Raw genomic sequence first — 12367 nt, forward strand, 5'->3', positions numbered from 1 at the left:
TAAAGAACTTCAATTTGGGACAATGGTTGTTAAGTCTTGGACAGTTGAAATTAGAATTTGTGGAAGTTGTGGGACACTGAGGAAAATAGTTTAGAGCCCTGGATGCATTCAAATTGATATCCCACATTGACTTATCTCATGTCGCTGTCAGTCTTAACTGTTCCAGAAGTGACAGAAATGTGTAATGGTTCACATTTCTCTCTTGAAATTAAGCTCACAGTGACATTCATGCTTGTTATATACTGATGATAATTATTATATTTTCTTTTTTGTAGGCTGGATTTACTTTAACACCTTTAACAAAGTCAGGCAAAAGCACAGAAGATTTTGAAGGACCCTTTAAACCAGCCAAGACCCTGAAGCAGGGCAGCATGCTGGATCTTCTCAAAGCACCTGGTTAGAATCTGTTTTATGTTTGTTTTGTTTTTTTTAATTTTCTTTTTATTTACTATTTAAACATACATTCTGCTTACAACTGGTACACAATGACTTTTCTCTATTCCCAATATTACAATATTATTAAATTAAACATGACAGTCTTCCTTAGTCTTTTACCTTGGATCCAGATAGAGAATAACTGTGCCTACTCTTACATATCAAGAGGAAAAGTAGGATAAAATAAAATATAAAATATATTATTCATATACCTATAGCTATACATAGCTATATATATACATGGATGCGTATACACATGTCCAGAGCACGACAGTTATTCACAATCTCCCATACCTCATGGCCAGTTGAATTAACAGTGTTCTACCATGTCATCGATATTGCAGATATTGTGAAATAGAATAAAATAAAAAGAAAAGAAACAGAACCTTTCAACATCTGTAGCAATGGAATATGAACTAGGGGTCTTTGTTCCCATGATGTACATCTCAGATAAAGTCTCATCTAATTGATTTTATGTACTCTAACAAATTTTCCCAAATTCTTTCAAATCTGTCCATCTCCAGTCTCACAGAGAAAGTTAACTTTTCCATCCCATATATATTGTGCATTACCTCAACCCAGTCCTCGACCTTAGGTACCTCATTCTTCAACCACTTTCTGGTAATCGCTTTTTTACTTGCAATCAGCATTGTTCTGTAAATATATTTGTCCCCAAATCTTGTTAAATCTACGTCCAGTATCCCCAAGTATAACACCTCAAACTTTTAAATTTCTTCTTTCTTAAGAGCTCCAAGAATATTGTAGGTCACCTTTCCTAATTTTTAAAACTCTTATTTATTCTATTTGGCATGAATTCAGAATCAAACCCAATCCATCTTAATAATCTACTTTGAGTTTTCAAGTCGTTTTCCGTGATTCCGTGAATTGAACTAGATCTTCAGTGATATATCCAACCATGGGTTTGTCCCTTCTCTAATGTGCTTTCTCAGGTTATTGTCCCCTATTATAGCCTGTATTGGGACCCCATCTGTTGTGCCGGCCTCTATCTCTTTCCATCTCGCTGAGTAGTAAGGATTGTATATATTCAACATTGTTTTTATTTGTGCTGCTTGGTAGTAGCTCTTCAGGCATGGAAGTCCTAACTCTCCTTTGTTTTTGGGTAACTGCAGCGTTCTGTACCTGATCCTCGGTCTTTTCCACTGCCAAATGTATCTAGAGATCATTTTATTCCATTCCCTAAATTCATCTTCTTTTAACTCCACTGGTAAACTCTGGAACAGGTACAGAATCCTCGGCAGTATGTTAATTTTTATCACTTCCACTTTTTGTGTAATGCCCATGTATGGTATCAGGTTCCACCTGTTAATATCTGATTTAATTCTACTGAACAATGGATCGTAGTTGATGGACTTCAATTGTCCTAAGTCTTGAGGTAGATTAACTCCCAAATATTTTAATGATTTTGATTCCCAATTAATATTGTAATTGTCCCTAATCGCTTGGCCTGGTCTATAGGCCTGGTCTATAGTCTATAGTTTTTTGTATATTTATTTTATAGCCTGATAAATGACCATAATCTGTGAGGGTTGTCATAAGTGCAGGGAAGGACGTATCTGGGCTTGTTAAATACATTAATATGTCATCTGCAAATAGAGCTATCTTTTGTACCCCTCCCCCTATATCTACACCTGTAATATTTTCATTGTGTTTTATCCAATTGCTTAGAGGTTCCAACAATATAGCAAAGAGAAGAGGACTCGCTGAGCAACCTTGACGACAGCCTCGTTCTAGTGTGAAAAACTTTGAAAGACTCCCATTAATCCTGATCCTAGCTGTTGGTTTATTATACAGGGCCTTTATGACTTTAATAAATGTCTTATGAAAATTGAACCGCTCCAGCACTTTATATAGGAAGTCCCACCCCACCGAATCAAAAGCTTTTTCCGCATCTATTCCCACCACTACCTCTAGTCTCTATTTTATTTTTGATTATATGTTGCATAACATGTAGGGTGCGCCTGATATTGTTTTGTGTCTGTCTTTGTTTTATGAATCCCGTCTGGTCTAAATGTATTATTTCCGGCAGAATTTTTTCTAATAGTCATGCTAAAATGGCAGTAAACAATCTATAATCTTGGTTGAGGACGCTACTAGGCCTATAACTGGAGCATTCCTGCTCATCCTTTCCCTCCTTCAGAATTACAGAGATGATGGCTTCTCTCCATGAGTGAGGAATTTCCCCCTCCTTCAACACCCAGTTAAATGGGTGGGATTAATGTTAGCTTAAGTATTCTGTACCATTCTGCCGTATATCCGTCTGCACCCGGGGACTTGTTGGCCTTAAGATTTGAGATTGCTTCCTCTTCTGTAATTTCAACAGTTAAAGCCTCATTCTGCTCTTCTGTTACATTTGGTAAATTTAAGTTCTCCAAAAATTGATCCATCTGGGTTTTATCGCTAGCTTTTGGTTGAGCATATAGGTTTTTATAATAAGTTTCAAAGCATTTTTGTATTTCCTCTGTTTTGTCCACTGTTGATCTTGTATGCGGGTCTCTTATTTTGTAAATGTTATTTTTTGCCTACTGTTTTTTCAGTTTATATGCCAGCAATTTTGTTGACTCACCCCCCACTTCGTAATATCTTTGTTTTGTAAACAACAGGTTTTTTGGATCTCCTGTGCGTAAATCTAATTTATTTCTGCCCTCTTTCTTTTTATTTTCTGATATATGTCCTCTTCCAATTTATCTTTATGTTCTCTTTCTAGCCTTTTTAAATCTGATTTTAATGTGTCAAGTTGTAGCTGTCTCATCTTTTTTAAATATGCTGATTTGGCTATTAGCTTCCCTCTCATCACGGCCTTACACGCATCCCACACTACAGACGGAGACACCTCACCATTGTCATTATCCTCTATATATTCTGTTTTATGTTTTTATGTCATGACGTTACATTTTTTCAAGATTTAATCTGGAGTTTATTGTTTTAATCTCTCTTGGTCTCTTCAGGCTTTGCCTCTCCTGTTGCTCGAACTTCCCCAAGTCCCCACGATGCTCCCCAGCAGACCTCTACGTCATTCACTGTGCCCTCCACCACCTCCACCCTCTCCTCTTCAACGGGCTTTGGTGACTTGTTTAAGGCGCCAGCAGGTTATAGCTGTGATGTCTGTTTGGTGCAGAACAAGTCATCAGACACAAAGTGCGTTTGCTGCATGAACCCCCAGCCCAGTTCCTCCTCATCCAAATCCAGGGACAGTAAACCCACCGCCACCTCAGTTGGGCAGGAGAGCAGCAGCACGAACAGCACGTCCACCACAGGTTTTGGCACAATATTCTCCAAACCTGCAGGAACCTGGGACTGTGATACATGTCTTGTTCTAAACAAACCTGATGCAGTAAAGTGTGTGGCCTGCAAAACGGCCAAGCCTGGGACAGGGCTTAAGCCCTCACTGACTCTTCCTTCTGCCTTCTCAGCTGTTAAGACTGTATCCAACCCCACAGCCCCCATCACTACAGGGTTTATTGGATTTGGAGACAAGTCCAAAAAACCCGAAGGTGCATGGGAATGTGATATCTGTTTGGTGCAGAACAAGGCAGAGGATACAAAGTGTGTGGCCTGCATGAGCGCTAAACCAGGTAACAAGAGCACAACCTTGATAATATTTTCTAGTGTACAAACAGCTGAATGTTGGGTTCTCCTTTTTAATTAAAGATTTATTAATAGTTTAAGTGCCTAAATCTATCTTAAAAATTATTTTTCGTGTAGTGAAGCATCTTTCTTATCTCATCAACACTACAGGAGCATCAGCAGAACCTTCAGATGGAGCCACTTCTTCAGACAGCAGTGCTCCAGTGTTTGGTTTGGGTGACAAATTCAAGAAGGAAGAGGGTTCCTGGGATTGTGATATATGTCTTGTTCTAAACAAACCTGATGAAGTAAAGTGTGTGGCCTGCGAAACAGCCAAGCCTGGGACAGGGCTTAAGCCCTCACTATCCAACCCCACAGCCCCCATCACTACAGGGTTTATTGGATTTGGAGACAAGTTCAAAAAACCCGAAGGTGCATGGGAATGTCATACATGTATGATACAGAACAAGGCAGAGGATACAAAGTGTGTTTGCTGCATGAGCGCTAAAGACAGCACTGCTCCAGTGTTTGGGTTGGGTGACAAATTCAAGAAGGAAGAGGGTTCCTGGGATTGTGACGTCTGTCTTCTACAGAATAAGGCTGCTGATGTACAGTGTGTTGCCTGTCATGCAGCCAAACCTGGAGCTAAAGTGGAGCCCAAAGGTAACAAAAATGACAAACCTTTAGGTTTTTGCAACAAGCATGTTAATAGTAAATGATTTCAAAAGCCAAATGTTACTCACATTTTTGTATACATCAATCAACATCAGGGACTACTTTGTGTCTGTCGTTAATTACACATCTGAGTGGACAAAAATGACAGAGTTTACAGAGTTCCCCGAGGCTCCATTCTGGGGCCTCTTCTGTTCAACACCTACATGCTCCCACTGGCACAGATTATTGAAAACAACAAAATGTGTTACCACAGTTATGCAGATGATGCACAAATTTACATAACCATATCACCAGGGGACTATGGTCCAATACAAGCACTGAGTAAGTGCACTGAAAAAATCAAAGATTCGATGTACAAAAATGTTCTTCAATTTAACAAAGATAAAACTGAAGTAATTGTTTTGGAGCCAAGGAAGAACAATTAAAAGTCAGGCTCAGCTTCAATCGATAATGTTAAAAACCACAAACCAAGCCAGAAATCTTGGTGTAGTCATGGACTCAAACCTGAATTTTAACAGCCACATTAAGACAATTACAAAGTCAGCCTGCTATCACATAAAGAATATATCAAGAATTAATGGACTTTATGTCTCATCAGGATTTGGAAAAACTTGTCCATGCATTTATCTTCAGCAGACTCAACTACTGTAAGGGTGTCTTCACAGGTCTCCCTAAAAAAATCGATCAGACAGCTGCAGCTGATTCAGAACGCTGCTGCTTGAGTCCTCACTAAGAAAAAGAATTTGGTTCATATCACTCCACTTCTCAGATCTTTACACAGGCTTCATGTCTGTCAAAGAATTGAATTTAAAATACTGCTGTTGGTTAATAAAGCACTGGTTGATAAACATAAACTGAATGGTTTAGGGCCAAAATACATTTCTGATCTGCTGCTACATTATGAACCATCTAGACCTCTCAGGTCATCTGGGGCACGTCTGCTTTCTGTCCCTGGAGTAAAAACTAAACATAGAGAAGCAGTGTTCAGTTTTTTTGCTCCACATATCTGGAACAAACTCACAGAAAACTGCAGGTCTGCTGCAACTCTCAGCTTTTTTAAAGCACAGCTGAATACTTTTCTGTTTGCCACTGCCTTTTATTAAACCAAATTTGAGGGTTCATATCTTACACTGTACTGTAACTTTTACTCTCCAGTTTCATTTGTCTTATTCTATTTTTACTTCTTTTTATTTCCAAATTTAACATGTAAATTTACCATATTTTTCTCAGGAGGAGAATTTCAGTTTGGAGGATCCAGCAGAGTCAGACCCTCGAACAACAGCTCAGGAGTGCTTACTTTCCGAACAGATCCCTCCATTGCTCCCCAGGCAGGAACACCTGGAGGTGGATTCAACTTCCCACAGCCCCATACATTCCTTATTGGGTATGTTGCACCTTCTCAGTTTACATGCAAGTATTTTTTGACTAATATGTGCACACCAAAACATTGATGTGTTCCAGCATCTTCAGGCCCAGTCATAGAAAAGACACAGGGTAGAAATATGTTGACTCGATATTTGCAGTGACAGAAAGCACTTTATGCATGTTTGGATTTTAAAAAGCTCTGAAGTTGTTCTTCACCCTTTTGAATTTCCTTTTTAATTGATAGATTTATATATATGCATCTATATCTTAACTCACTGTAAAAGAATGAGAATGAACAAAAACACTTCACTGCTGTAACTGATGCTCAGCTACCTAAAAAGTTTTTAAAGCTCTTAAAACGAGTTTTTGGAGACCAGTTAATTAGACAAAAAATATTTGACCCCAGTAATTTAACACAGTAGTTGTTTCTTTGTTAGATATGTTTAATAAAGTGTCAAATTTTCCTGTGTTTTTCAGAAACTAGCAATTGTCCAAAATAATCATGCCCAATCAAATAAATGGGACTGTAGCATTGTCATACTAGTAATTTTTCTTTTAGCCATAATTAGCCTATGTGCAACATGTGTCATTGTACTTCAGGATCATTTCACCATATCACCTTTCAATGTATTAGTGAGCTATTCCTGGCTTTTTTTTTAATTATGCTTAAACATCTGTGAAAATTGATGTTGACTAATAATTACCCATAAGCCAATAATCACTCATTTGACAGTTGTTACTGATGGCAGTGTTTGTGATTAATAATGTCTTTGCTCTTCCAGGTCAACTAAATCCTTCACAGCCTCTCCTGCTAGACAGCAAACGATTGCCGGACACAAGATCAAGACAGCAGTGCGACGCAGAAAGTAGAGCCCTGTGGACTTGACTAGAAAGTAGACTTGCCTTCGACTCAACCACATCCCCACTGAAGGCTGAAATAAATCCTGGAAGGTCTCAACTTGACAAACACTGGGGCAGGTTTTCAACTTGTAGGCTGGGCTGACGTTTTCAGAGGCTTTCACATGTAGACCAGAGACGTCAACGTGAGACCATTTACACAGGAATTTCACATGAAAAAAAACTGTTGACTGAACAATGACGCTGACTTAGGAAACAACAATCAAGCAAAGACCCCTGCTCGACATGAAAAACAAGCAAGACAGTCATATCTATATTTTCAACACCGGCAAATGTCTGCTAGACTTTAGGCATGACTTTTTGTAATAGAATTACTTTTAAAATTACTTTTTAAGAGTATTGCTTATGGGGAGGCCTTGTGGTTCAGACATATACCATCCAACATACACAGGGTCAGAACAGTTGCACAAACAGGTGGTCAATAAATGTTAGGTTAAATATAAATATCAAGACAAGCATACAAACAGGCAATAAAATAGTAAAACTTAATAGTAGTAAGAAAAGAAAAAAAGGGAAACAAACAAAAAATGACAGAGGCACATACTGTATACATGAGGCAAAAATCAGATATCATAATATAGAATTAGTGATTTGTGGAGAGAAAAAAAATGTCCAGCAATCTTATGGACCTTATGGTTTAACAGAGGTGCGTGAGGAATCTATTTCTGCTAAGAAATGAGGCATGTTTGGTTCACCTTTCAGTACTCTTTGTTTTAATGGCAATTTTGTTCTCTTTACACAAGCAAAGAAATTCACTTCATAACCAAGTGTTTGATGCTCTGTGTCAAAATATATCTGAGGCTAAATATTGTCACACCCCTCTCTCTCTCCCTCTCACTTCCTCTATGCATCTCTACTGCTTCCTGTCTTAATAAAGCTAAAATACCCCCCAAATAATTATGATTTTATGTAAATTTTAAGGTAGATGAATGACAATTATTATTTGTAGTTATATTGTGATTACTACATGGTTATTTAATACATGATAAGGTGTAATGAAATATGTATTTATAGATAAATATTGGTATTTCCATAGAGAATGTGTGAGGATTCTTAATTCTTATTTATGCAAATGAGCTGATTGTCAAACTTCCGGGCGCTGATGTCACAGTGAACAGATTCCACAAATGAATCCCTGTTTAACACAGACCTCAGTTTTATTCTGTCACTTGAACTGAGAGCAAGTGTTTCAGCAGCTGGTCATTCGACGTTTTTCAAGTTCTTTCATTGAAATAACCAAAAATGTGGTAAGTAACTCGCTTCAGTTTTGTTTTCATGCAGTCTTTATTAAAAAACAAGGATTTAAACTCATTCACAAACCGGCATTCCAGTCAAAACAAAATCACATGGAAGAAATCAAGATCAGTTTAATTACATTATAAACCTTTTGTCACTCTGTTAGGCAACATCGTGCACTAAAAGAGGACCAGCTGAGGTCGGAGGTCAGATTCACTCTGCCTCCGCTGTCAAACAACACCAGCCTAGTGGGCAGCAGACCACAGCTTCAGATGAACAAAGCACTGAAGCTTGATGAAGAGCTCGTCTGCACCCTGGGTGATGACATTTCACGGGTAAGTAACATTAGCTGATCCTAACACTGTGTTTTATACTTCATATTAGACAAAATCAAATGTCATTTTATTTTTGACCAAACACCTCAATATCGACATTGCAGTATTATTGTAGGAATGATTATTGGTGCTTTCACAAAATATTTACACAATGAGATTTTTGATGAATAATCATCAGTAATGTGGATATAATGACTAAGTGGATAATGGTAAATAATAGAATGGCTAGAAAAGTCTGGTAAGTTCAGAAAATGACATCACTTTACTGTAATGCAGCCTTTAAACCTGGAAAAGACAACACTTATGCCATATCACGATATTACGATATCCAAAATCTTAAGATGATATCTGGTCTCATATCACATTATATTGATATAATATCAATATATTGCCCAGCTCTACTTCATATATTATATTTTTTATATATATTGACTCATATTCCTGTGTCTGTGTGACCAAAACAGTCAGTAAGTCTTTTGCAAAGTGAGAAACATTTGAAGAGAATACAGTGTATTTATGAGGCTGTAATTCAATCCAGTGTTTACATGTAATTAATTGTGAATGTCTTTATTTACGTAGATCCCTTCGGCCACTCGTAGCACCATGAGGCATCTCAGCTCTCGCCATAACGAGGTCAGCCAGTGGCAGGCCCAGATCTCCGAGAGCATCAGCCAAGTGGACCGAGAGATCACTGCTGTGGAGCAGGTACACATGTGCTGTCACACATACTGTACATACACCTAAATACTTGAAAGTTACCTGCAAAAGGAGGAAAGAGAACACTGTAAGAGAGTTTAAGAGTAACTGCAGAAGCTCAACAGTATCTTCTCTGATTTAAAACATCAATTCTGTCCCCAACACTGCTCTCATGTGCTCCCCATGTGCAGGTGAAAGACACAGCTGAGAGCCGTCTCCAGGAGAAGCAGTTGTACAGTCAGCTCATGGGCGACTGTGTGGCGCTCATTAACAGTCTGAACGCAGAACTCCTGCTGCAGGACCGTGTCCAGACCGAGCTAAAGAAGGAAGAACAGCTGACCAATGAGATCAGAGAACTGCTCCAGAAGCAGATCTGCATCCTGCTGAACAAACTGAGGTCAGACAGACATAGTCTGATTTATTTCTGAATTATTCTGTTTTAATTTCAGGATGCTGAAAGTTATAATCGCTCCTTAATTTAAAGCATTCTCCTGTACTTCCTGCCCACATTATGTTCATTGTTATTTGAAGGATAGATCTCTGCAATTCCTGGTAAAAGAGCAAATTATGTTCCCACATTTTGTACATTTTAACTTGATCTAAAATCTACTTCTGCCAGCTCTCTGAAGGATATTCGCTCTCAGCTGCTGGCTGATTTTCAAGATAAACGTGATGCCATCAAACTCACCACCAAATGCATCGCCCATGAATGCAACACCCCGAGCTCCCGGCTGCCTGCTGGTCAATACAAGCCCAATCATGTGAGCTATGACAAGTGGCTGTCCCACTGCAGGGACCTGAAGGTGGCGGCTGAGCGCCTGATCAAGGAGTCTTCTTCCTTCAGGGGGAACCTGCGGTTCACACTGGCCAACGTAAGACAACACCGACCATACTTCCATACAAATAGATACAGCTTGCCTGAAGACTAGGCTTAAGCTTAATATTAAGTTTGTGTACATTTTGTATAAAGCTCCTGTCAGTAAGAGTGTATACATTATTTTAACCCTTATTTTTCTAGTTTTTGCATTAATGAACATTATGTCTAATCAACATTTTATCAGTTCTTTAAAATCTATGCCCCTTTTATTATGTATGCAGTAACTTCCAGTGCAGCCTTGAGGGGTTGAGAGAAAAAACTAAAATATGATTAAAACATATAACTTCAAAAACAATAACTACTGTATTATACAGATTGATCAAACTTTATTTCATTTCTCTTTTATCTTTGCATTAATGTCTGACCATTACAGTTAAAAAATGCCCAAGACCGCCAGCGCCGCAGCACAGATGACGCCCTGAGGAAGAAGATCAATAACATGAGCAGAGTCCAGGATACGATGATCTGGGAGAGGAAGCGGGTCAGTCCACAGGATTGTAGTTACATCACAATTTGGATGACTCTTTGTTTTGAATGTTCTGTTTTCTAAATCATTAGTCGACCATCCACAAAATAATTGTTTGTTGATGTTCACAAATTATTTTTACTCTAAATTCCAGGTCAAGGATGAGATTTCGGATCTGACCAAGGACTCGCAGAAGCTGGCGGGTCAGATCAGGAACTGTGAATCCAAGCTGCACCAGACCACTCATCGCCTGGACATCCTCAACCAGAGGCCAAGACGAGAGCTCTGTGTGGACCAGGTGGGATAGTTAAGATATGATGTGGTTACAGTCAGAGCCACATAAAGCCTTAAATGTCATTCATCTCTGTTGTTGTCACCATGGAAACATAATGGCTTTAACCTCTTTTTCTGTTCCTCCCCCAGCCCTACATCAGCCTCACACTGGAGAAACACGACCTGGCAAAGATGGTAGCTGGACTTCAACCAGTGTTGAAGCGCATTCTGTAAGTCTGTCCATTCACAGTTTCACCTCTCTGCAGCCTGTCACCTCCTGTCCTGCATTTAAATATTTTGACTATCTTCTTCCTGAATGTGCTTATTTTAATGTTTAACCTCATTAGGCAGGACACGGAGCTCAAATGCAGGCGCCTGAAGGTTGTGGAAGATGAACTGGCCAAAAATGCTCATGCCTTGGGTGTGCAGCAGAAGTGTCTGAACCTGCACCAGAGCTTCCTGCCTGCTCTTGACACCACTGTGGTCCTCGCCAACAAGCCTCAGCTCCGCACAGCCGCAGGCTGCTGCACCCTCGTCGCCCACTTACAGTAGAGCCTAGGAGAGTGCATTAGCACTTTACTGAAGGCAGCCCTGTAGTCTTTTCCATCTGGTGTTGCAAAACTGAATAAATTCAAAGCAAAATGATGTTGGCGTGTCTAGAATTTATATGGACTGAACCTCTGAGTGTTTTCAGTTGGACTTTTTAAAAGATACATACAGTACAAAATGTACATGTGCTATTGACTACATGCAGAACTTAACACAACATTTTAGAAAATAATGACAAAGGAAAATTAAATGACCAATGCAAACATTGACTAAAGAGGCCAGTTAGTGTTTGTCACCTCAATTTGTGACTGCTGTTGCTTTTTGATGATTGATTGATTGATTTTTTTTTTTCTGTGTTCGGCACATATTGTCATGAGTTTTGGGGGTATTTGGTCCTGACTTACTGAAGAAAATGCCGTTTTTGGCCATTGCACCTGCAGTTTGGAGACACAGTTTTGATGGTGGTCTCTCTGGTGTTCTGTTTGTTGTCCCCTGTTGCTTCAAAACCTCATATCAGAGTAGTGAATGACAATCTTTTTCAATAGAAAAAAATGCAGCCAATTGTCATCCCACTAACATTTATCACGTTAAATCACACACCCAGCAGTGTGGTAAGTTGAGTTACTTTACTTGTCCAGGCCATATTTTTATTGTTTTGTCTTGTGTTGGCTGTATTTTCTCTTTTTTATATTTATATATATGTTTCTACATAAAACAGCCCAAACCACCAGATACAATTCCCAGCATGTACAGAACTGTTGGAAATGATAACTGTGGATTTTGTGCTTCATCATTTACACTGAAATTGCTTTAAGACAGGATGTCTTTCCTGCCAGTGTGGACCGGATGAACAATTACAGCAACCAATAACACTTACAATGTACATTTCTGCATGTGAGTATTGTTGTAAGTCAGACTTTTAAAAATGTGAACATATCCTTTAATCACATTATCACA

The 12367-nt window shown here is 38.9% G+C and overlaps 2 protein-coding genes across 3 annotated transcripts in view; both read left to right on the forward strand.

Moving 5' to 3' along the window:
* The window catches only part of LOC137198997 (nuclear pore complex protein Nup153-like), an 8266-nt gene extending 1283 nt beyond the window's left edge, over positions 1–6983 (forward strand). Inside the window, exons 2-6 of one of the 2 annotated variants that reach the window (XM_067613053.1) lie at positions 276–396; positions 3402–4028; positions 4192–4683; positions 5926–6079; positions 6843–6983. In XM_067613053.1, coding sequence (XP_067469154.1) covers positions 276–396; positions 3402–4028; positions 4192–4683; positions 5926–6079; positions 6843–6930 — 1482 coding nt within the window. In that variant the 3' untranslated portion in view covers positions 6931–6983. Of the gene's footprint in view, positions 1–275; positions 397–3401; positions 4029–4191; positions 4684–5925; positions 6106–6842 lie in introns of both variants that reach the window. The other variant, XM_067613052.1, reaches the window with a different exon arrangement.
* A 1147-nt stretch (positions 6984–8130) lies between these two features.
* Positions 8131–11506, forward strand: LOC137198998 (tektin-2-like). The gene is made up of 9 exons (XM_067613054.1): positions 8131–8225; positions 8381–8549; positions 9129–9254; positions 9437–9642; positions 9865–10117; positions 10496–10603; positions 10743–10886; positions 11012–11091; positions 11209–11506. Exons 1-9 carry the CDS (start codon positions 8221–8223, stop codon positions 11411–11413), a joined length of 1296 nt encoding a protein of 431 aa, XP_067469155.1. The 5' UTR covers positions 8131–8220; the 3' UTR covers positions 11414–11506.
* The last annotated feature ends 861 nt before the right edge of the window (positions 11507–12367 follow it).

This window comes from Thunnus thynnus, chromosome 15 (assembly GCF_963924715.1).
Source record: "Thunnus thynnus chromosome 15, fThuThy2.1, whole genome shotgun sequence".
NCBI classification, from domain to species: Eukaryota; Metazoa; Chordata; class Actinopteri; order Scombriformes; family Scombridae; genus Thunnus; species Thunnus thynnus.